At 36.9% G+C, this 25,652-nt stretch overlaps 1 protein-coding gene across 1 annotated transcript in view; it reads right to left on the bottom strand.

Annotated features, from left to right (window-relative positions):
- The window catches only part of NNT (nicotinamide nucleotide transhydrogenase), a 112,943-nt gene extending 93,222 nt beyond the window's left edge, over positions 1–19,721 (bottom strand). The window contains exons 1-6 of the mRNA XM_074199998.1: positions 19,622–19,721; positions 12,252–12,435; positions 9,809–10,038; positions 7,367–7,584; positions 6,598–6,685; positions 2,080–2,168 (exon numbers count right to left, since the gene is read on the bottom strand). Of these exons, the coding sequence (XP_074056099.1) occupies positions 2,080–2,168; positions 6,598–6,685; positions 7,367–7,584; positions 9,809–10,038; positions 12,252–12,402 (776 nt within the window). The 5' untranslated portion in view covers positions 12,403–12,435; positions 19,622–19,721. The remainder of the gene's footprint in view (positions 1–2,079; positions 2,169–6,597; positions 6,686–7,366; positions 7,585–9,808; positions 10,039–12,251; positions 12,436–19,621) is intronic.
- Positions 19,722–25,652: the final 5,931 nt, after the last annotated feature.

Here is a 25,652-nt window from a genome sequence, read left to right on the forward strand (position 1 = left end):
AAATCGCTTATTTATCCACTTCAGCTAGCTTATTTTTTATTAGCCACAATACTTCTACTAATAATACCAGTATCTAAACTCAGAGGAACCAGAGGCAAACTACTTTTTATGCAAAATTCCTACTCTGAGACTGATATTGTCTTCAATTCTACTTCTTGGCTAGCCTACCTCATATGAATGTAGCAGCAACTGTCAGCTTAATGCTAAAAAAGTCTAATCTGAATGATATTTATCCAGTTTTTTAAATGATTTAAACATAAATATCAACATCATCTTTTAACAGTGTTCAGGAAATGTGTATATGTCTGCTACAAAATAAGTAGGCTTGATAAAAACAGAGAGGAGAGAGGGTGAATAACAGGATATGAATACAAAGAGAACACACTACAGGCCTGAATGATGAAACAAATCTTACAGTATGAAATTTAATAGGGACAAATGTAAAGTCCTCCACTTAAGTTAAAAATATCAAGTGCAAAAGAATGGAATGCGGAAGATGTGGCTAGATGCCTGTTCATGTGACAAAGACCTTAGAGAAAGCTGACTCAAGGTCAATAGGAGACAAAAGTATGAAATGGCTGACAAGAAAAGAGTCAATGCAATATCTGGGACATTTAAATAAGTGTAGTTTATAAACAAAGAAGATGATAATTATTGCCAAAATTTATATTGTGCCTTAAAATTTACAAACTGCTTTCCCCTTGTATAATTGCCTCATATTTATAAAATGAAAGATGGACATCATCTGACCACCACCCTGGTCAAACATATCCTGGAATACCATGTTCGGATTTGAGGATATTCTGAAATGGCATTGACAAGATAGAGTGTGACCAGCAGAGTGAATAAGATAGTAACAGGATTTTAAGCCACATCACCAGCAGATGAATGAGGAAAAAAGACACTTGGTTATAAATATTTATTATCTATAATGAATTCTGCTTAGTTCTGGGGATATAAATAATAAAGTGAAACAATCTCCGCTCTACTTCACTAACAGGGGGAGACAACACAAATGACTGAAGATCATCTGAAGGTGTTGGTGATATTTAACTTGAAAAAGAAAAGTCTTAGGTTGAATCTAATATTGTTGGGTGGTGATAAGTCCACTGACCTAGCAACTAGAACACCCTGAGTGCCAATCGTTTTATGTTATTAACAATTTGTATGGGGTGGCTAGGTGGCACAGTGGATAGAGCACTGGCCTTAGAGTCAGGAGTACCTGAGTTCAAATCCAGCCTCAGACACTTAATAATTACCTAGCTGTGTGGCCTTGGGCAAGCCACTTAACCCCATTGCCTTGCAAAAGTCTAAAAAACAAACAAACAAAAAAACCAATTTGTGACAGTCCATGTAACACTGAGAAACCTAAGATTCACGAATAGACCAAATCACCAATTTTCAGGTCTGATGTAAAAGATATTATTTTGGGGAGCTAAGGCTTCACAGTTACCCCTTATGATTGAGAAATTCTAAGATTCCATTCAACTCTGGTCCCATTAACAATCTATATAAAACTAACTTTATAAGGTGTAAAGTATAGAAAAGAGAAGAATGGAGGAGGGCTGGTTGTCTTTATTTTTGAATTACTAATAATATATATTGTTAGTTCCTTATTGAAATTGCTCACTTTTCCCAGAACTTTTAAAAAACTTTTAGAAAGTAACATTTTCTAAAAATCTCCAGATAATAACATTAATTTTCTAATATATAATAAAATTATGAATATATATATATATATATATATAAACATACAAACTGTCCATTCAATGTAAGGAAAAAATGGAGCCCTCTAATACATTGAGCAGAGCCTCTATGATGAATTTTTGTAAAGATAGAGACAAGAGTAACATAGGACAGGCAAGAATGGATGGGTTGCAATTAATGATCTACAAAATTTATGAGAACCCAAATTCATTTGAGCATAAGGAGCTTAGGAGGAAAAGGTTTTCACTATGCAATTTCATAAAGTAGAAAATTTTACAATTTATTAGGCAATCAGATATTATGCAAAAAACAGAGCATTCTGAATGAAATTAAATACTGTCCTCTTAACAAAATCACTAATGAAATACTCACCTGGTATCAAACCCTCGAACAATTGCACCCATAGCCTTAGCAGCTCCAGCAGAAGCAAGCCCAGCAACTCCACCACCAATGATAAGAATCTAGATTGAAAAACGTAATCTATTATTTTAAAAACAACATTCATTATCAAAGTGTTTGAAAGATTATTAGTTGGTAAATATAGCTGCAGTAGCCTGGTTATTCTTGAAGAGGTCGTTAAATCAATTTTTTTTTCCTTTAAACAGATTTTCAAAATAGAAATTTCTTATTTAATCAACCACTTATCTCCATTCAATCTAGCAATTAGCATTTCAATACACAAATTTGTTATTGCAATATTGATATTATAAGATATCTAAAAATTAACAAATTGTTCCTACTTATAAAAGCTACTTCCACAAAAATCTCAATTATGAACATATTAGTTATTTCTCTTAATTCAAATTTCTAGCTGCCCCTACAAGTTCAGGGAATATTAAGACATTTAAGATGAGTTTAACTTTAGTGAGGTGTCTTCTCAATGCCTACCTCAAATATGCAGTATTGGCATTACTATACTACTAAACTAAAACCTAAAACAATGGAAACTGATTGACTACTAAGGGTATAATATAAGAGATCACATGAATTTATAATTCTTTTGATACAAGAGCCTACCTATTTTCCAGAATTAAGTAGAAACAATGTCCATGAACCTAGAAAAGAATTTCCTGAGTACTATTTCAAAAACAGCCTAATAGGTACACTGCCCATAAATAGTCTGATTAAAGGCAGAATTAATGATGCTTATAAACAAACAACAACCCACAAATGTCAACCACTTCCTCAATTCTAGTCTACAGGCAATGGCATCGAGAAATAACAAAGGATGTAGGGGACCTGGTAACTGCCAAGTAAATACATTGATCTTTCATATAGAACAGAATCTAGAAAGGTTATCTTCTCAATACCCTGATGGTGGAAAGGACTACATTTAAAACCAATTCTCAACTGATGAGAATTATTCCTATTGGTGAAGGAATTCAGGCTAGAGGATCACACTGTCATTTGTGGTAACTTATTTAGTATCTAACTTTCTTCTCTGTTGGAAGGTTCTTTCTTGTATCTACTTAAATCCTTCATGCTTCAACTAAACACTTTTAATATTGTTCTAGTCTCAGTGGAAAAAGTAAAACTACTCCTCTTACCAGATCACATGTCCAATTTTTTGATTCCAGGCTAAGTAATTCCCATATCTTTAGCAAATAATAATTCTAGGCTTGTTTCTCCATCTTCTATTCCACCACCTACCCTCCCCCCAAATCTAGGAATGACCTTAAAAACAGAACCATGATTTTTCACAAACAAATGAACCTAACAGTCACAAGGACTAATTCAGAATCACAGGATTCTAGAACTAGACATTCTTCTAGTTCAATATTTCCATTTTGCTGAAAATGAAACACAAGATAAGAGCAAAGGCTATTTACTGGATAAGTAGCAAGATAAGAATTCAACTCTTCCTAGCTACCAGAGAAATGTTCCTTTATCTAAAACATAATCCTTGCCCAATTAATGTAAATATCATGTAAGAAAAAACAAGCATGGCCCCAAAGAAAAGACAGGAGCAGCAGTTCCTTCTATTCCTTTGCAGAAATGGAAGATCTAAGGTGTGAAACACTGCTTATATATATTCAGGTTTTTTTAATGTGTTCATTAGTTATGCTGATTTTTTCACTCTTTTTTTGTTTAAAATTTTTTTTTAGTTATATGAAATGGCTCCCTGGGAGGAAGGAGAAAGATACAGAGGTAATTTCAGGGAATGGAAAAACAAGTTATCAATAGAAAGCTTTTTTCAGAAAGAAAGAGAATATCCTGTAAGAAAAAAGTTGGGTTTGTTTGGGTTTTTTTAAAGAGATCAAAAAAAGGGGTGGCTAGGTGGCACAGTGGATAGAGCACCGGCCCTGGAGTCAGGAGTACCTGAGTTCAAATCCAGCCTCAGACACTTAATAATTACCTAGCTGTGTGGTTTTGGGCAAGCCACTTAACCCCATTTGCCTTGCAAAAACCTGAGAGAGAGAGAGAGAGAGAGAGAGAGAGAGAGAGAGAGAGAGAGAGAGAGAGATCAAAAAAGAAGTCATATGATAAACAGGCTTGGTGGTACACACCTGCCTATAAGCAATGACTGACTAAGTCTAATAGATTGCCTAGCATTTATATGTTAAACCTCAGTAGTGGAGAACCACCAGTCTGCCTAAAGAGGAATAAACTAGCTCAGGATGGAAAATATATAACAGGGTAAAACTCTTATGCCAATTAGGATCAGACATATGAGTGGCAGCTCTACTTCAAGCCTGGGTGTGATAAGGAAGCCCCAGGCTTGAAATAATCATAATTCTAATGATATTCATAACAGATACATGACCTTCAGTGACTTCCTTTCTCCATGCTCCCCCAGCTTCTTTCTCCTGTTCTAGTTTCGCCGGTCTCCCTTTAAAGTTTTGATTCCAGAGTCAGCCATTTTGTGGCTCATTTTCCAATGTTCTTGACCTGAACCAAACTTGTCCTATGTCCTCATCTCTGTTCCTATTCCTGATCTATGAAGCTGCTGGAGAAAGCCACAAAACAACATCACCCGAGTCCAGTTTATGAATCAAATCTCAGCTGGCCCATCACTGCTATATGATTACCCTTTTATTCATCTCCTAGCTATTGACACACAAACACACACACACACACACACACACACACACACACACACACACACATACACACACACAGAGCACTTCACACTGATTACATATTTTCTCTTCTACTATATTCTCCCAACAACTTTTCTTTTCCCGAGTCCAAAATCCCTTTCTCTAAAATGGCCTGCTGTTAAATTTTCCTGAAAGGCTCAGATCATTTGATGTTGAACTCTTAACACTCTGCTTCCTAGATGTCTTTTTGTTTGTTTGTTTGTTTGTTTGTTTTTAGGTATTTTGCAAGGCAAATGGGGTTAAGTGGCTTGCCCAAGGCCACACAGTTAGGTAATTAATAAGTGTCTGATGCCAGATTTCAACTCAGGTACTCCTGACTCAAGGGCCAGTGCTCTATCCACTGTGCCACCTAGCTGCCCCCCCCATGCCTTTTAACTTCTCCCTTCTTCTTTTCTTATCCTCCAGTCTGAAAAAAATGTGATGGAACCGTCTTCTTGCCAAGATCAACTCTTGCACTTACTCCTTTGAGGAACATTTCTCTCCCATTTCCTCTGGATCTTGTTTCCTTTCTACTTTCTTTCCCCCTTCTATTTCCCTCTCTACTGTTTGTTTTCTTTTTTATCTAGCAATATATTCATTTCTTTAATCTTTCAGGGGAAAAAAAAAAGCCTTAAATCTATCATACTATGTTTCTCCTCCAAAATTCTAGTGATTCATATTCACTGCATCTACACCTTATCATCTGCCCATTCTTCCACTTCTGCAACATGACTCTGAATACTCATTTTCTACCAAACTTGCTCTTTTCAAGGTCATCAATAACAAATTGCAAAAACCGATGTCCTCTTCTCTGTGCTTATCTTCTTCCATATTCCTTTAGTCACTGACAATTCTGATTATGGCCTCCTCCTTTCCCCTTTTTCACTCAAGTCAATGACCAATTTTACTTATACTTTCATTTCTACCTTCAAAATAGTTTCTAACATTTCTCCCTTCCACTCCACTGTACTCCATTCACACTGCCTGAAACTTAATTCAGGTTCTCATTACCTTTTCCCTACTTGATGTACTATAGCTAGAATCAGCCAAGCTAATTCTCCTGATCAAAATCACCCTTCACAATGATTCCAAAGTCATAATTGATCTTAGCACTCAGTTGGTCATTGGAAAAATTAAAATTGCACTCTATCATCTATGCTGCTGGACCTTTGAATGAGGAAGATTACTTTGGCACCAATGTAAAGAATGATAGGGTTAAAGAAGAGACTGGAAGCAGAGAAAATCAAGAGAAGAAGCAGGAGGGGTGGGAAATAAGAAGTAAAGAGAGTTTTGTAACTCTGTCTCAGAGCAAGTTTAATTATACACTTTAAGGATCAGGAGTGGGGGATACAGACTGGGTCTCCCCACCTCTCTCTCTCTCTCTCTCTCAGTACAGAGGCTATTTATAGGCACAACCCCATAACTGATTGGCATCTCTGACTTCCATTCTAATCTGCTCTGATTTGTGTTACTTTATCCTTCATTAGGCAAGTTGGTGGACCTTTGTCACCAAGGAATTTTCATATTCACATATCTAATGTAGACAGTCAGCTTTAGCCCTACTAGAACTTAGAATTCCTGAGCTAAAAAGATCCACCACCTCTCTGGAAGCAGAATATTAGAGATGTATACATCTCACCTGGCAAAAACTTAACTCTTCAAGCTGAATAATAAATACTGAGTACAGTAATTCAAAAACAATCATTTTTTTTTGGCATTAGGTAAACTTAAGCTAAGAAAACTTTTCCTTAAAAATCTCAATAGCAGAAAAATGATCTCTGCTAGTGAGTAATGAGTTCTTGTTAATTACCTTAGCTGGAGGAACTTTTCCAGCTGCAGTGATCTGGCCAGTGAAAAAACGTCCAAAATGATTTGCTGCTAACACAACTGCCTTGTAACTGGAAGGAAAGGAACAAAATACAAAATTAACAATGAACTACTATTAACTTTGAAGCACCACAATAATGCCAACAGTTGCAACTATTACTACAGTTAAAACCAGAACGATTCCATATTTTATTTCCACAAGATATTTTAGAGTTTATCTGAAGACAGAACCTGAAAATAACCCTATTATGGACTTTTCCCTCAACCTGGCCTTCCCCTCTCTCTCACCCAATATGCTCCTAAAACACCATCCCCAGAATTGAGGGCAAACACTCAAGAAATATCACCAGATTTGTAAATTAAGTGAAGCATAATTAAGGAAACAAATATGCTAAAATTGTGTGTATATATATATATATATTTAATGAATTTTAAATAATTATTAGTACCTACTCAGATCATCTATATTCATCCATTAATGAAAACAAACTGAAAGGTAATGTAGTAGAAATTGTGCTAAAATAAAGAAGTCATTACTTCAACAAAATAAAAGGAGGAAAAGATCCCTTGCCTATAAAGATAAAATGAAACAAGACTTAAATCTTGCAATTGTCTACAAAAAGTCAAATCAGAAACAAATATACAGAAAAATCAAAGGCATAATGCTGTAATTACAATGAAAAGTGATTTTACAATTCAGTCCTGTTTTCATTTACACTGAACAATTTTTAATTTTAAAATATTTAACCTACCCAGCAATGTTGGCCATTGAGCTAAGAGCATCATATCCCTGAGCAATGGTGACTCTTGGAACCTGGTCCATTGCCAAAACCGTAGTTTTTCTTTCAGAAAGTTTGCTCAGTAAGTCTGGATTTTGAGCTGGATAGATAAAACTAATCAGTGTGCCAGATTTCTTTAAAAGCTCAGCCTCATGGGTGCCTAATACAGGGTTTAAGATGGGAGCTCTAACCTGAAGAAAAAAATCAACAGTTTTAAGATTAAAAACCATAACACATAAAATATTTTCCTATTTCATCAAAAATATCAAAAAGGCTATAATTAAAGACTATTAAAACATTAAAGATAATTAAAACTTTAGTCCAAATAAATAATAAATCAATAAATCACTGAGTAGGATTATATAAAATTTATTTTAAAAAATCCACTAGTGATATCTGAACTTATCTAATAACCTTATTTAGTTTCTAATGTTTAAAGCATGGGGACAGCTAATTAGCACAAAGACCCTGGAGTTAAGAGGTCCTGATTTCAAATCTAGTCTTAGATACCTACTACTGTGTGATACTGGGCAAGTCAATTAACTCCAAATGACTTTAAAAAAAAAGAACACAAACAATTAAAAAATACAATCTCAAAACAAGAGAATTAACTATCTCCTGATCAAGTAGAGGATGTTTCTAACAACACTCTCCATTTCAATCCTTTAATTGCAAATCCAAAGACAGAAAAACATGTGAATATTTTGTCATTTTGTTTCAGATGGCCTTATATCTTTATCCACTGAGACTTACATTTTTGTGCTAATAAAATAGCTTTGGATGAATAAGCTCAGAAATAAACTATTCATTTAAATAATACTGCCACAAATAACAAACTATCAATATTTTATCATCACACAAAGTATCCCTTAAGTATCATAGCTTCCAATGTCTTTATAGCTCTTATTATATGTTCTGATTTTAATTTAAGTCTCTTATCAAAATGGGCTTTTCCTTATTAACATGTCAACAAGCTAGGAGGTAAAGTAGAGTGCCAAACCTGGAATCAGGGAGATTTGAGTTCAACTAGTTTCAAACACTTTCTAGTTTTGTGACCTTGGGCAAGCACATATAACCTCTATCTACTCCAGTTTTTAAATGAGGGCATTAACAGCACCTATTTCCCAGGTTTGCTATGAAACTCAGATGAGATAAGAAATTGGTACAGTGCCTGACAAATAGTAAGTACTATATAAATGTTAGCCATCATTATTATTATTAAAAGTTTACCTTTATTAGTGAAATTTGAAGGCTGAGTAATTTTCTTCACCTACATTTTGCCAAATGGACTATAAACATATGGAAGAGCTGCCAGAATCAATTCAGTGTTATCACAAATAATGAATTCTTATATAGCCCAAAAAATATTAAAATATCATTGGAAATGCCAACAAAACAAAGAAAAATACAATACATAATGTTAATTTGTGGTTTTCTAAGTCAACATATGGCTTGAAAGGAGTTGTTTCTATTTGAGTTTGACACACTAGCCTAAGCAACTCTAAAAAGACTGTAAGGTGCAAATATCCTGCTGGATAGAGGGTATTTCCTACATCACTAAAATGTCAGATTTAGTCCCCTGACCTTTAATAATCAGAAAAAGATAAGTACTCTAAATTTTAAACTTTTAAAATGCTGCTTAGGATTTATATAAATTTTTTAATTTTAAGAAAATATCAAGAATCAAAAAATTTTCAATTTTCTTATGTTTTATTAACTATCATGATCTTAGTATAATTTGCTCAGACTTTTAGACAATCTCTAATAAATTTCATAAACCTATAAGTATACCAATGAGAACAGTAATTTTTACTTCCCTTAACTTTTTTTACGTTTATTAGAGAAGCTAGCTATTGCATCAATTATTTTAATAGGTTTTAAACCTCAAGTGAGAGTCTGCATTTGGTGATGTGAAGAGGTTAGACTGATTTGCCACCTAAGGAAGCTAAGAATTCTAAAATACAGCCTTCTTGACATATTAACAATATAAACTGTTATTCCACCTTTCCTTGGTGTAAAGCCCACCCCTTTTGTCATACCTTAAATCATTATGGCTTTTAGTTATTATGGGACAGCAAAGTCCAGTTTGTAATCTGCCCCTTTGATTCATTCTAAAATCACATAAATATGTGTTTTAAATATCTGAGAGAGATGGAACTTCATGGCATATAATTTCCCTAGTCATTAAAAAAAAAGGCTCACATTTCTATAGGAGTAATCACTGAAATCTTCCTCTCCATTCCATATGGCTAAAAGGAGACAACTTGATAAAATATATATAAGAATTTAAATGAAATTCACAGCAATGAGTCACTTATTAAAATTAAAAAATGTTATAAGTTTTCATTATCAAATAAAGCACAAATATGGAGTTATTTCAGCATATTAGGTGGATGGGGAAAAAAAGGCAATTACTTTGACAACCAAATCAGATGCTAATACTTCCTGTGTCCCTTGGATCACAGCTCCTGCCGCTCTGTAGTGATCATCAGAAAACTTGGAGGCTTCACCTGCACCTGATTCCACCACCACATTAAAACCCTGTTTAACCAAGGCCTGAACACCAGCTGGTGACAAAGCTACCCTCTTCTCATTTTGGAAAATCTCCTTGGGGACCCCCACAGTCAACTGTTTATATGGAATTCCTGTAATACAAAAAGAGAAATAACACATGTGATTCAACAGAAACAAAGAAAAACAATGGAATAACAGACTTCTATTGTGGAAAAAGGCTATTTTCTTGTTCAAAGCACACAAAAATTCTCCACCACTTCCCAAAGACTAAACTGAATAATGTAAATGTTCTTTTTAGAAGTAGATCTCAATTGATAGAAAACATTAACATGCCAACTTCCCAACAAACTATTACCACATCATGACAATTTCAAGTTCCTATCAGGGATAAATAAAGAGACCCAGATCCTATAGCATCAAAAGAAGAATGATATACTCTGGGCAAAAGTTAAGAAATTCCATTTTATTTGCCATGTAATAAAAATGATAAAATGGTGAGGATAAAAACCAATTCTACCATTTACTGAATGACTTTGAATAAATCACTTCACCTATCTAGGGCTCAATTTCTTCATCTGTAGAATGAGAAAATAATATTCACCCTACCTATCTCACAGAGTTATGAGGATCAAATGACATATATATAAAATTTATTGTAACTTATCAACTTTGTATGTACAAGCTACCATTATTATTAAGTTTCTATATTTTATCACTGTGAATCAGAATTTGCTAATCATTTTAAATCAAACACCTACATTCTGGGATTATTTCACTATAGTATTTAATTGGGAAATTTCATTATTAATCAAGTTTTTACTTCATCATTGAGTTATAGTGTATTGAAAAAATATATAATTTTCAAGAGAATTTACATGAAGTCATTTTAACTAAACTACCATTCATTAAGTAATCTAAAAGAGATAAGTTCCCCATTATGTTCATGTAACTTAGCATATAGGAGGTATTTGGAGATCAAAAGTTTTGCTTTCCTTTGTTTCATTTTTTTTCACCTCTTTAGGCGTTCCTGCACACTTTGCCTTATACTTCTTTTCTCAAATCCTTTCAGTGCCCTCACTCCTGCCCTAATATTTAAAGGAGTTATTGTTAGTGGAATGATTTTGCCCAAAGAACAGCAAAAGTCTAAAAAAGATCTCTTTAATATATAAGGATTTATGCTTATTAAGATTTTATTGGAGCTAAAATTTCTTATGCACAGAAATTTTCCAATATATTGATATATTTATTACTAGAATATCCTCAAAATATATCTTTTCCAAAGAGAAACTCATATTGTAGCTTTTATTTAATCCAAACTAGTAAAGACATAATTTTGCTCAGATCAAAGATTCCCTAGGTCAGAGGATATTTTTTTGGAATGTCATAGGTAAAGCCTATGAATCCCTTCCCAGAATAATTTTTACACATAAAATACATTTTGCATATTATTACAAAGGAAAAATTATATTGAAATAAAGACACAGCTTTTTTATTTCCAGACAAGTCTGCAGATCCTATGAAATATGATTAGAGACTGCAAGAGGCCCATACACCTCACATTAAGAAGCCAAGCTCTAACTTATGAAATTTAGAGAACTCCAATGAGTAGATTCAGTAACACAATTATTCTCTTCATTTGGAGTTGACTTTTCAACTCTGAGCCCACCATTCACTCAATAGCATGGGTCTCTCCTAGTCCAATCCTTACTCTATAGACAATGTTTACAGTAGATTCATGCTAGATTTGTGTTGGTCTAATCCCTGAAGGAGTAACATGGAGTTGTGATTATTCCCATGACAAAGAGTGATCCTGTTATCAAAGGAATTATTTAAATGGAAGTTACCCTAGTGAATTCTGGGGAAAGAAAATTACAAAGTGTTGAGCCAGGGTCAATTCCCTGCTCTCAGTGGATAAAGAATTAAAGTATAAAGGATTTGACTGAAAAGAAATAAGGACTAATAGAAGCTTCAAAAAATCAACACCCCACCCCCCACCCCTGCCCTGAGTCAAATTCTTAAACTAATAGGCACTATGAAGCAAACTGGAGAAGCATTATTCTCATCTTCAAAAGACCTAATGGAGGAGGGTTAAGAAATTGCTCAAATTTCTCAACTGGAAAAGGAACATTGCACATCAGCTAAAAAATTATCTGCATTTTTCTGCAAGGGATCCTCTCTACTGGCAAAAGGATCCAAGTTGATCCTTTCTCCATTTTTCTAAGGATGATTAACAAAGAGAACCAGAATTGACAGAAGATAGTACATTTTTGTTCTTTATATCACAATGTTTGATTCTCTTCTAAAATTACTTTGCATTTTGATTCACATAAGACTTAAACTTTACCTGGTTTTACAGGTGCTTTACACCATAGTGTCTGATGGGTGTGAAAGGTTCGTAAAACTTCTGTCTTCCCTGGTAGCACCTTAAATGATCCCAAATTAATGAGTAGAGGACTTGAGTAACTTGTCACCACTGTTTTCAATATGCTTGCCATGTTGACCTTAATGTAGCGATCCCCTCCAGTGTTCTGCATATGAATCCAACAGAAAAATGGGGGGGAAATCATTTTTTTTGCTTTTGAGGTCTCAAAAAAATACACAAGAAAATATCACTGTCTGTGGTGATGCACAACAAATTCATACACAGCAAGCCTTCTAGAATTTAATCTGAAAGTCAGTTGTTGGAAATTCAGAACATGTCCCACAGAAAGTTAAAAGTAAATAGCCAGATTCCCAACATTGTTTAGTAAAGTCTATTGAACCCATTAAAAGATACTCTGCAGTTATTCCTTCCCCCTCTTCACCAAACGTTTTCCTACAAAAAAAATCTACCTAACCTATTCAAGGACCTCCTTTCCACAGATTCCTTCAAGGCCCTCCTACATGTGGCCTACCCTGATACTGAGGGCATTTCTCTCAGAAATTACTTTGTATTTAGTTGATATATATATATATATATATATATATTTCTGTATTTCACTTTCTGAGTATAAAGTGTCTAATCAATATAAAAGTTCCTTTAGAGAAGAGCTGTTTATTTGTGGATTTTTTAATTGCTAACACCTAGCATAGCTAATGCTCTTCAATACTGAATGAATATTGAATGATTGAATAAAGAATGAATAAATGAATGATCTAGTAATCTTAGTATCTCAGAGGTACAAATATACCAAATGAGCTATCCAAGCACTGTCTTCCTCTCTTGCTACATGACAAGTCTACCTTCTTTTCTGGGCTTTTGAACTAGAGATGAAACACCAATTAAATGTTACCTCATTTAACTCTCACAATGATCCTATAAGGTAGATTCTCATAGTATCCCCAATTTATAGATGAGGTAACAGAGAAAGAAATTAAGTGGCCTGTCCAGGGTCATACAACCAGGAAATGTCTGAGGTAGGATCTGAATTCAATCATTTCTGACCTCAACTTTAGCGCTCTTATCATCACACTATTTAAACACAAGTCATACTGCTAACATGCTGCAATCAATCACTGCCTTTTAAATTATAATTTTAACTTATCAGATATCCTGCCACATCTGATATCCTTGCAGTTTTATAAAATTACCAGGAGACTTTGCACTTCTGCAAAAAGCAAATGTCAATGAGCACACTCCCAAATTTCCCAAATCTTTTTCCTGCTCAATTCCAGGTCCAGTTAACTACCAGGAGTGTTTATACAATTTATTTATATTAACAGGTTAATTACACAGACTACTCATATATTTTAGAAAATAAAATCTGTGCAATCGGCAAAACATTGTTCTGCCAGTATGGATGGTTAAGCCCTTCTCTTTATATTACAGTGAATTTTACTAAAGAAGTTTTTCAATGCAGTAGAATTTTATTTTATCAGTAGAATGTCATCTTCAAATATTTAAAGAAACTCATTTAACAGACAGAATTTTTTTTTATTTGAGCCATATATTAGACATGGTCAATGACCACAGTGAATATCTTCATGTTTAATTTCTCTTGGGAAATACCACATTTAATTTCTCTCATGTAAATATTCAAAAGATCAGAGAACAAAATCACTTCCATTTGAATTTCTTATGGGAGTTTGAAAGTATTGAACATTCACATGGGAATCATTTTATCTAACAATAGCCTTCAAGGTTACATTTTCTTCATCTGAGTTTTTTTTTAAATCAACAAGCAAGAGGAGCTTTAAACTCTCTACATTCTTCATTCTGAAAGACTGCCGATTCCTTTATTCTATTTTTATTGGAATATTCAGGAAGCTGAAATAATGAAAGAAGTTTAAAAAGTAGCAATTCTATTTTTAAAAATAATAATTAAATTAGTTTTGTAATATATCTTAAATGCTGGTTCTTAAGAAGGTTTAGGGGTGGCACAGTGGATAGAGCACTGGCCCTGGAGTCAGAATTACCTGAGTTCAAATCTGGCCTCAGACACTTAATAATTACCTAGCTGTGTGGCCTTTGGGCAAGCCACTTAATCCCATTGCCTTGCAAAATCCTAAAAAAAAATAAATATAAATAAAAATAAAAAAGCAGGTTTAATTAGCTGCTAACAATGACATCTTTTATAAATTATAAGTTTAACCAAGCAAACACCTGTTATTTTAATATAAATAAATAAGTTTTGCAGATTCAACTTTACCAAGACTGCTAAAAAAATTCTTAATTTATCCTGATCATGTTCTGAGAGAGGAAATTGACAATAAATTCATTCTAGTGATATTATAGTTGCAATCTGAGTCAATCTGAGACATCATTAAATGCCTTATAAAATATCCGTGCAATGGTGGGCCAGAGGCATCTCAGGAGAAAGGGAATTCATTAAGCCTAAATTAACCTCTCTGCAACTTCTACCTTCAGCTCTTGGTTTTGTCCTCTGAGTAATGTCAAAGTGTAATAATAATAAGAGTTTTTGAAAACTATATTTCCGATAAAAAGGCTGACATCTTTAGAACCTTCACTTTAGTGGGTAAGAAGTCATAGGCTATTTCCTCCTAGGTTAACTACAAACTCTGGAAGACAATGCTCAGGATGTTGGAAGACTTGTCCTGCCCTCAGACTGTTGAAAGTTCAACCTTCATTATTAGTCCAATCAGGAAGTTAATACTTTCCCCAATTCTTTGTTTTTGGATAAATATGTCTGTGTTTGCCTCTGTTCTGGGTGACCAAATCCATAATCTATCATCTGCAAATCTGATGAACACTCCACTGATATCTATTCAAGTCACTGATAAAAATGTTAAACAGCACACTGCCAAGCACAGATCCCTGGGATACTTCATTGGAGACCTCTTCGACACAGAATCATCGAGAACTTCTTAGTCTCTTTTGTTAGAGATTCATTCTACTTACAGTGAATGTACCACAAGAATCTGTGCTGATCTTCTTCTGTTCTCCCCTTAAACCTCTTCACTTGGTGATTTCATCAGCTCCCATGGATTTGATTGTTATCTTTATGCTGAAGATTCTCAAATTTACCTAACCAATCCTAACCTCTCTGCTCACTTACAGTCTCACATCTTCAATTACCTTTCAGACATCTCAAACTGGATGTTCAGCAGATATCTTAAACTCAATATGCCCAGAAATGAATTCATTTTTCTTTCCCCCAAACCCTCTCCCCTATTCAAACTTCTTTGTCACTGCCAAGGACACCAAAATTATCCCAGTTCTCCAGGTTCACAATCTAGGTGTCATCTTCCACTCCTCACTATCTCTTATTCCCAGTTCCTTATCTGTTATCAAGGTCTGTAGATCTAACTTTTGCAGTATCTCTCAAATATAACCACCTTCTCTCCCCTGATTCTGCAACTACTGGGATATTGTCTGGACAATTGCAAAAACCTATTGGATGATTTTGTCTGCCACAAGTCTCTCCTCAATGAGTCTATCCTCCCTTTGGCCTCCATCCCATCCTCAATAAATTACAGAACAAGACTTGAGATTTGCCACTGTTCTAGAATATTCCTGCCAGAGAATCTTGCCAGGAATCTCCCAAGGCTATTCATTTTAACATTTTCAAAATTCCAGGCTATGGTATAGGGCTCTAACAAGAAGGACTTTAAGTAGAGTGAGTCAACAGCTTTTACCCTTTCAGAACATCTCTCTCTCTCTCCTCTCTCTCTCTCTCTCTCTCTCTCTCTCTCTCTCTCTCTCTCTCTCTCTCTCTCTCTCCCTACCCTCAGCAATTATAATTCAATAGACTAATTTTAGCTAGAATTTATGGTATAGATCATGTAATTTGTTATACAACATTTATCTTATGAAAATGTCTTCTCTTCCTTACAGTGTAAGCAAGCTCCTTATGAATATATCATGTCTTATTTACTGCTGTATTCTTATAGCTTCTAGCCTAGTACCTTACATTTACTGACTCAAATATTTATCAAGTGCCTGCTATGTTCCAGCCATCAAACCATATGGAAGGGCAACAAAGGTAAAAAAGATACCCAACCCTCAAGGAATGTACATGGAACTGGGAGACTGGGGATAGTAAAAGAAGATAACATACACTGATAAGTTTGAAAAGTATGAAATATATATATATGTGCTTTTTATGTGTATGTGTACCCAAAAAGTACTAAATAATATGAGAGTCCTAACAACTAGGGATGGGAAGATCCAGAAAAGGAAATGAGGTGCTCTCTGAATTCTGAAGGAAGCAATAAATTCTAGAAGGTGGAGAGACAGAAAAACAGAGCATAGAAGAGACAATAGCACAAAGAATGGAATATGAAATGTTTCATATTGGAAACATAAAATGGATCAGTTTGTAATGAAGAACAATTGAAGAGGAGTAATGTTAAAAATAAATTTAAGCAATCAAACAGCAATTATTTACCATATACCAGGCTCTGACATAAAGACCCAAACTGAAACCATTCCTGCCCTCAAGAAACTTAAATTTTGTTTGGGAAAAACCTTGTACATTGATAAATAAAAGAATTTTTTAAATCCTATCTATCCATATATTGAATCTCTTCATTGTTCAATTCATCCTGTACATTGCTATAAAAGTAATCTTGCAATATGTAGTAAGGAATAGAAAGAATGCTTCATAACAGGATAGTCTCAGAAAAACCTGAAAAGAATTACAAAAGTTGATGCAAAGTGAAATGTACTGTTTACAAAGTAACAATCATTTTGTAAGATGATCAGCTGCGAATGACTTGAGTCTTCTCAACAATAAGTGACCCAAAGACAACTCTGAAGGACTTATGATAAAGAATGCTATTCATTCCCAAAGAAAGAATTGATAGTGCTGAATACAAACTGAATTTACTTTCTTTTTTTAATTTTATTTTTCTTGAAGTTTCTTTGGGGTGGGGAATGGATCTTCATGTTTTCTTTCATAATATGACTATAATAGAAATATTTTGCATAACTACACATTTATAACAAAGCAAATTATGTGTTTTCTCAATAGGGATGGCAAAAATGAATGTTAAAAATAGTTTCTATATAAAACCAGGGAAAAATAAAGTACTAAACAAATAAATTTTTTAAAAAGAAAAGAAAGTATGCTTCATAAGTCAAAATTACATGTTTTAAAGTCCCACACTATCTAGGTAACCTAGGATAAGTTGCTTAATTCCCCAATGCCACAAGCAACTAAAATTCTAAGTTTCAGAAAAGTAGGTGATTCCCTCTCCATTCAGTGGTCAAAGTGAACTTTCTAATCACCAGACTGATCAAGTTATCTTGCACCCCCACTTCCATTCAATAACTTCCACTGGCTCCCTATTAAGTCCAGAATCAAATAAAAAGTCCTCTGGCTCTTAAAACCCTTCATAACTTTGAACCCCTTCATAAATTTCTAGTCTTCTTACCACCTTATTCATCTCCTCCAAATACTTTGTGTTCCAGTGTCATCTCTTTGTTGTTCTTCAGAGAAGGCATTTCATGCATTCTTAGTAATCACTTCTTTCCCTCCTCGTCTTCACCTTCTCTTTTTCCCCTGGGCTTCCTTCAAGTTCCAGCTAAAATCCCATATTCCGCAATCCTCCTTAATTGCAGTATCCTTCCACTATCCATCATCTCCAATTTATATATGCATATGTCTTGTTTATACAAAGTTTTTCTGCATGTTATTTTTCCCTGTTAAGCTATAAGTTCGGGTGGCTAGGTGTCAGTGAATAGAGCACTGGCCCTGAAGTCAGGAGGACCTGAGTTCAAATCCAACCTGACACTTAATAATTACCTAGCTGTGTGGCCTTGGGCAAGCTACTTAACTCCATTGCCTTGCAAAAAAATAAAAAAATAAAAAAAACTGTAAGTTCCTAGAGAGCAAAGCCCCTCTCTTTGCATCACCAGAATTTAGTGTTTAGTAGGCAATAATATACCTGGAACACAGCAATAATAAATGCTTGCTGACTTGACAATATAAATAAGAGGAATTGCCTGTGCCAGTGCAATAAGGAGACAATTAAATACACATCCATATGTATATGTACTGTTTCTCATAAAAATAATTTTATGAGGCTGCTATTGATATTATTAAATTACTATCGTATATCCTCAAAACTGATCATATCAAAGCTGTTAGAAACTTGGGCAGTTCCCCTTTACCCATGAGATAAACTCCCCACTTGAAGCCCCTCCTCCATCTGGCTCCAGCCTTTCTGACCTTGTACTCTATTCCCTCCAGCCAAACCTGTTCCCCAAATAGGTCCCATGACTTTCTGCCTCCTTAACAGCTCACAATGTGCCCGCCGGTTGGAATGTCCTCCCTCCACCTGTCCAGTTCCCTTTCCATCTTTCAGTCTCCAAGTCCAAATCAAGAGAACAGTGTGAGTTATTTCCCCTCTTTCCTCCATGATCCCAAGGAGACTGCTTTTTCTGAACTCCTCAATGGCTCTGCACCTCTCTCACTACACTTTCCATCAGGCTCCCTATTAAGCTTCATTAGGGGAAAAAAAAATCCCAACTTATTTTGTCCCCTGCAGACCCCAACAACAGCACGCTGCACAGAATCGGTGTGCTGGGGGCAGGGCAGAGCTGGTGGATGGGCACATAATGAAGCACCGCCGCTTTTCTTGGCAGATTCCCGGGTAAATACCAGTCCCGGCTGCACCGTGCAGACGGGAGGTTCAAAGTCACAGGCTCGGGCCCGGGGAAGGTGGCGCGGAAGGACGAGGCCGACTATGGACACAAGTTCAAGTTTGAGGGGACACGAGCCGCTGGTGCGGCCGCAGCCGCCGCTGCCCAGCGCTGAAGGGCTGCAAACTCCGCTGCACAAGAGGGCGGCGGGACGCCGTGCCAGCCGTGCCAGCGGGCGGGCCCAGCCCACGTCAGCCCCGCGGGGCCCGGGCCCGGGCCGCCGCCGCCCCGGGGTCCCCACCACGTCGACAACTGAAAGAAACCGCTAGTCGTGCCCTTGCCGGGCGCTGATTGGTCCGGCCGCAGAATGGATACTCTGCAGCGGGGCGGCCGGCGCCCGGCCCGGCTCGGGCCCCCGGCCTGCGGGAGCCCCTGGTCCTGCGGGGGCCCCTGGTCCTGCGGGGATGCCCTCGCCGCGCGGCGCGGCTGGCACCGGGCCGGGCGCGCGCCGCCCGCCTCCTCCCGCCTCGCCGCGGGCAGAGCCCCGGCCTGGCCGCCCGCGCCCCTGCCCCAAATCGCCCTCTCGCCCACTGTAGCCGCCCCGCCCCTCCGAGGCCGACACCGGCTCCTTCGGCGCGCGGTCCGGGCCCCGCAGCCCGCACGTGCCCCGCGCCCGCCCGCGCACTGACCTCTGCTCGGAGGGAGAGAGCCTGCCGGGCGGGGAGCGGCCCCGGCTCGGCCCGGCTCGGCCCGGCTCGGCCCGGCTCGGCCCGGCTCGGCCCCGGCTCGGCCCCGGCTCGGCCCGGCTCGGCCCGGATCGGCCCCGGCTCGGCCCGGATCGGCCCCGGCTCGGCCCCGGCTCGGCCCGGCTCGGCCCGGATCGGCCCCGGCTCGGCCCGGCTGCGGCGAGCTCCGAACCCGGCCAGGGTTTGCACCTTCAACCCGGAAATTCAGGCGCAGCCCGCTCGGGAGAGAGCCGCCACGTGACTCCGGCTGGGCGCCCACACCCCCTCCCCCGCCCCCCGCCCCTCTGCCCTCCGAGCCGGGGGAAGGGCAAAGCCGCGGGGGGGGGGGGGGGGCCTGAGCCCTTTGTCTCCCTCCTCCCGGCCCCCGCCCCGCCTCAGCCCCTTGTACCGGGGGCTGCCAGCCAAGCCCCGTGCCAGCCCCGATTCCTTCTGACTCCGCTGGTCTGCCCTCGCTAGAGTCCCACTGCGGACCAGGGTTTTCTGTTGGAACCTTCTTCAGACTAAAGACACAGTGTGGGATAACTAGACTCGTAATTTAACTTAATTCTCGGCTTTCTAGGAAAATTTCAACTGAATCTGTAAGAGGACCTCAAAGGGGGAGGAGGGGAGAGCTATGGGGGACGGCGGGAACAGGGTGCTTGTTTTTCCGTTCGAGGAGGAGTTGAATGCTTAGGAAACTATGTCAGAGCTGTGAAATGCAGTCCGCATCTGTGCCCCCGGGCACCGGAGGGGCCTGTGGGCACGCTCTTTTCCTTGGGGAGTGAACCTTCCAAGAAAAGTCTGCACGTCAGCTTCACCAACTCGGGCAAAGTATGAGGGGATTAAAACAGATTAAATATCAGCTTTTTTTTTCCTTCACAGAAATGGGTAGGGTCATAAGATTTAGTTTAGTCCAACTTCCTTATTTAACAGACCAGGCAATTATGCCTTTAACTTTGTTGCAATTTTGTTATTTAGTCTGTGGATGCCTTGTCCTTAAATAGGAATAAGGGACATTTTTTGCTTATGGAATAGAAATTTAAGTATTAGAGATTTATGAACAGAAAACAGAATTTAGATATATTAAGTGATTCTTTTTTAAAAGAGAGAACAAGGATTACTGTGTGTTCCTTGATGCAAGGTAAAAAGTTCAATAGCAATCAAAAAGACTAAGTATGGAAAGACAAGAGGCTAATAGAAGATTAGAGCAAATAAGTTTCTACTTAAAAGAAGTTCAATTAGAACCAAGAAAGACTAAAGCAAATCTCAGAGGACGTTACAGTTTCACACTGCTCTTTATCAGAAATTAATAGCAAATTAAACTCTGAAGGGACTTTTTTTTGTTTTTAGGTTTTTTTGCAAGGGCAATGGGGTTAAGTAGTTTGCCCAAGGCCAAACGGTAGGTAATTGTTAAGTGTCTGAGGTCATATTTGAACTCAGGTATACATGACTCCAGAGCCAGTGCTCTATTCACTGTGCCACCTAGCTGCCCCTGCCCAAGTTTTAACAGTAGTCCTTAAAATACTCAGAGATGGTCAAAAGCTTAACAAGAAGTATTGAAATGAGTTCAGCAGAACTGAATGATCACAGGACAACACGAAAGGAATAAGCATTTATTCATCACTATTATATACTCAGGTAGTTATGGATACTATTATTCCCCTTTTACAACTGAAAAAACTAAGGCATGAGTTGCTTGACATAAACAAGGCTGGATTTGAACTCAGATCTTCCTACTCAAGACCCAATTAGCTATCCATTTTACCACCTAGCTGCCTATCTGACAGCATAAAAAACTGTCAAAATAAAATTATATTATGAATTTGCTGACACTGTCCAAGATCAACAAATTTGTATTGACAGATGGGGGGAAGTGTATCTCTCAATCTAAATTTGTTATACTTTATTTGGTGACAGGTCCACAAAATGGGTGCTCTAACAATGGATACAATTTATCTTGATAAAATTTTCAACTATTTTATAGATTGCTTATGTGTTATGAGAAATCCCCCCCCATAGATATATTTCCTTTGGATATGGAGTGTGTGTGTGTGTGTATTATGTATATATGTATGTGTATGTGTATGTAAATTTTGTTTCCCCTAGACTGTGATCTCTGTTTTATTTTTGTCTTCATATATTCAGTCCTAGTACAATACTTTACACGTAATGGAGCTTTAGTAAATACATGGTTGATTTTTTTTAAGCTTACTCTAATTCTTATTACAGCTTATATTGAATTTATCTTTGTATGATTTTGTTTTGCATAATACTAGCCTTAATAAATGTTTGCTGAACAGCATAACAATGTAAATTAAAGGATCATTAAAAGGAAATCTCTGAGTAATTGAAAATAATAACAAACATTTATATATTATTGGACAGACTTTCAGAATTCAATAAATTGCATATTTGTTTTTATCAAAAGAACTCAATACAGAGGAAAGGTTGAAAATCACTGTAAAGCAAAGATGAAATAAATTAATAAAATATATTTTTCAAAAGGGACAAAGCAATTTAATTTTTACTAAATAAACATACATAGACTTCCAGTGCCAAGACACTAGAGTGACGAAGGAACCCTTTGAAGCCCTCCCAAATTCTCCTCCAAACAACTAGAAAACCACCTCATATTTGATGTAGGAGCAGGGAAGCAGTATAGCAGGAAAGTCTGTATAGGGACCGGGGGAGTCAAGGTCCAGGAGCAGCAGCCAGTCTCACTGCAGGGACCTGAGCCTGGCTCAGTCCACCAATGAGGTCCCACCCTCCAGCAAACTAACAGACCTCGAAGAAAGCAGTCTATGCAGCAGAGCAAGGTCCCATCCAAAGACCCCACCCCCTATATAGGCCACCATCCAGGTCTTGGCCCCATTGCTCATAGAGGAGAGAAAGGGGTAGTGATGAAGACCTGACCCCCAGGGATGGTCAGCAGCAAGACCCTACCTTGGGGGTCTGTAGTCTTGAAAGCAAGCAGCAAGCCCTAAAGGACAGTGAAAAACAGTAGTAAGACCCCCATAGCCCCAGCATAAAAAGTGTAGGACAATATAGGACCAGAGCCCAATTCTTACATAAAAACATCAAGTCACAAAAAAGGCTGAAAAAATGAGCAAAAAAGCCAAAAAACAAAAAGAGCTGGACTATAGAAAGTTACTATGCCAATAGGGAGGATCAAGGCATAAACCTAGAAGAGGTATCAAAATGGCTACACATAAAGCCTCAAAGAAAAAATGTTATTTGGTATCAGGTCCAAAATGAATTCCTGAAAAAGTTTTTTAAAAGATTTTAAAAAGCAATTTAGAGAAATAGAAGAAAAATAGGGAAATAAATGAGAGTAATACAAAAGAATTACAAAAAAAGACAATAATATGGAGAAAGATATGCAAAAATTTGCTCAGGAAAATAACTCCCTAAAAAAATAGAATTGGCCAAATGGTAAAGAAAGCAAAAAATTTCGCTGAAGAAAATAATTCCCTAAAAATTAGAATTGAACAAGTGGAAATTAATGATTCTATGAAATATCAAGACATGATAAAAGCAAAAATAAAAAAGTTTTAAAAAAGAAAATTTGAAATTTCTCACTAGGAAAATACCTGACCTAGAAAACAGATCCTGGAGAGATAAATAAGAATTATTGGACTACCAGAAAGTCATGTTCAATCAATCAATAAATAAATCCTGAGCAACTGCTTTCAAGAAATTATCAAAGAAAACTGCCATGATGTATAAAAACCAGAGGACAAAAGAGAAATTGAAAGAATTTAATGATCACCTCCTGAAAGAGATTCCAAAATGATAACTCCAAGGAACTTTATAGCCAAATTCCAGAATTAACAGATCAAGGAGAAAGTATTGCAAGTAGCCAAAAAGAAAGAATTCAAGCATCATGTAACTAGAGTCAGTATTACTCAGTATTTTGCAGCTTCCACATTAATTAAATTAAATTAATTAAGGGCAGCTAGATGGCACAGTAGATAGAGCCCTGAAATCAGGAGAACCTGAGTTCAAATCCAGCCTCAGACACTAGAGTGAGGAATGAACCCTTTGAAGCCCTCCCAAATTCCCCTCCAAATAACTAGAAAATCACCTCATATTTGATGTAGGAGTGACACACCTAGCTGTGTCCCCTTGGGCAAGCCACTTAACCCCATTGCCTTGCCAAAAAAAAAACTTAAAAAAATTTTTAATTAAAAGACTCAAGCTGAATAAAAATTTGACCTTCAAATACAAGACTTATGGGAAAGATAAAAAGGGAAAGAAAGAAAGAAAGAAAGAAAGAAAGAAAGAAAGAAAGAAAGAAAGAAAGAAAGAAAGAAAGAAAGAAAGAAAGAAAGAAGGAAGGAAGGAAGGAAGGAAGGAAGGAAGAGAAAGAAAGAAAGGGGGCGGCTAGATGGTGTAGTGAATAGAGCACCAGCCTTGGAGTCAGGAGTACCTGGGTTCAAATCCAACCTCAGACACTTAATAATTACCAATTACCTAGCCGTGTGGCCTTGGGCAAGCCACTTAACCCCATTGCCTTGAAAAATCTAGAAAGAAAGAAAGAAAGAAAGAAAGAAAGAAAGAAAGAAAGAAAGAAAGAAAGAAAGAAAGAAAGAAAGAAAGAAAGAAAGAAAGAAAGAAAGAAAGAAAGAAAGAAAAGAAAGAGAGGGAAGGAAAGAGAGAGAGAGAGAAAGAAAGAAAGAAAAAAGGAAGGAAGGAAAGAGAGAGAAAGAAAGAAAAGATTTATAATTCTATATGGCAAGATACTATTTGTTATAATTCTATATGGCAAGATACTATTTGTTATAATTCTATATGGCAAGATACTATTTGTTATACTTTACTTTGGGAACAGCTAGGTGGTGCAGTGGATAGAGTACTGGCCCTGGAGTCAGGAGGCCCTGAATTCAAATCCAGTCTCAGACTGGGTGACCCCACTGCTTTACTAAAAAAAAAAAAAAAAAAAAAAAAAAAAAAAAAAAAAAAAAATCTTAACTACTTTATACTATAAGAGCAATTAGAAGTAATAAAAGTAGATGAAGTGGATATAAGGTGACTTTGATGGAATGATAGTCCAAAGAACAAAATAAGAGAGTGAGAAAGAAAATTACACTGGAAAAAGAATGGAGGTGATTGAATAGTTTAAATTATCCCACATAAAAGAGGTATGAAAGAACTATTATAAGGAAGAAGAAGATAGAGGAGAGATGGCAGACAAAACTCTCATCAAACCTGGTTTAAAGAGGGAATATATCTTAACTTATAAGGAACTAAAAAGAAATGGGGATAATAAAAGGGAGAGAGAACTGATAAAAAGGAGAGTATATTGGGAAAAGCACTGATCAGAAATAAAACATTTATGAGGAGGAAAAGAGGGGAGCCAAAGTGGGGAGAGGGGGAGAATAAACAAGTCAAAAATAGAATAAAGGGAAATGCACAATTAGTTATCATAACTATAAATGTGAATACGAAGAATTCACCCTTAAAAGGAGCAGATAACAGAGTGAATCAAAAAACTAGAATCCTACAAAATGTTGTTTCCAACAAACACATTTGAAGTGAAGAGATACACACAAGGTAAAGCTAAAGGGATGGAGCAGAATCTATTATACTTCAACTGAAGCAAAGAAAGTAGCGATAGCAATCATGATCCCAGATAAAGCAAAAGCAAAATATATCCAACTAAAAGAGATAAAGAAGGAAACTATCTTACTGAAACATATCACAGACAATGAAGTCATATCAATCCTAAACATATAAACATGAAATGGTATAATATCTAAATTTTTGAAGAAGTTGAATGAGTCACAGTAGAAAATAGATAATAAAACTATATCAGTGGGTGACTTCAACTTTCCCCTTTCAGATCCAGATAAATCTAGTTTAAAGTATATGAGAAAAAAATTAAGCAGGTAAATAAAATTCTGAAAAAAATTAGATATGATAGCTCTCTGGAGAAAATTGAATGGGAATAGAAAGTAATATACTTTTTTCCTCAGCTACATATGACACCTACACA

The sequence above is a fragment of the Macrotis lagotis genome, chromosome X (genome assembly GCF_037893015.1).
Source record: "Macrotis lagotis isolate mMagLag1 chromosome X, bilby.v1.9.chrom.fasta, whole genome shotgun sequence".
Classification (NCBI taxonomy): domain Eukaryota; kingdom Metazoa; phylum Chordata; class Mammalia; order Peramelemorphia; family Peramelidae; genus Macrotis; species Macrotis lagotis.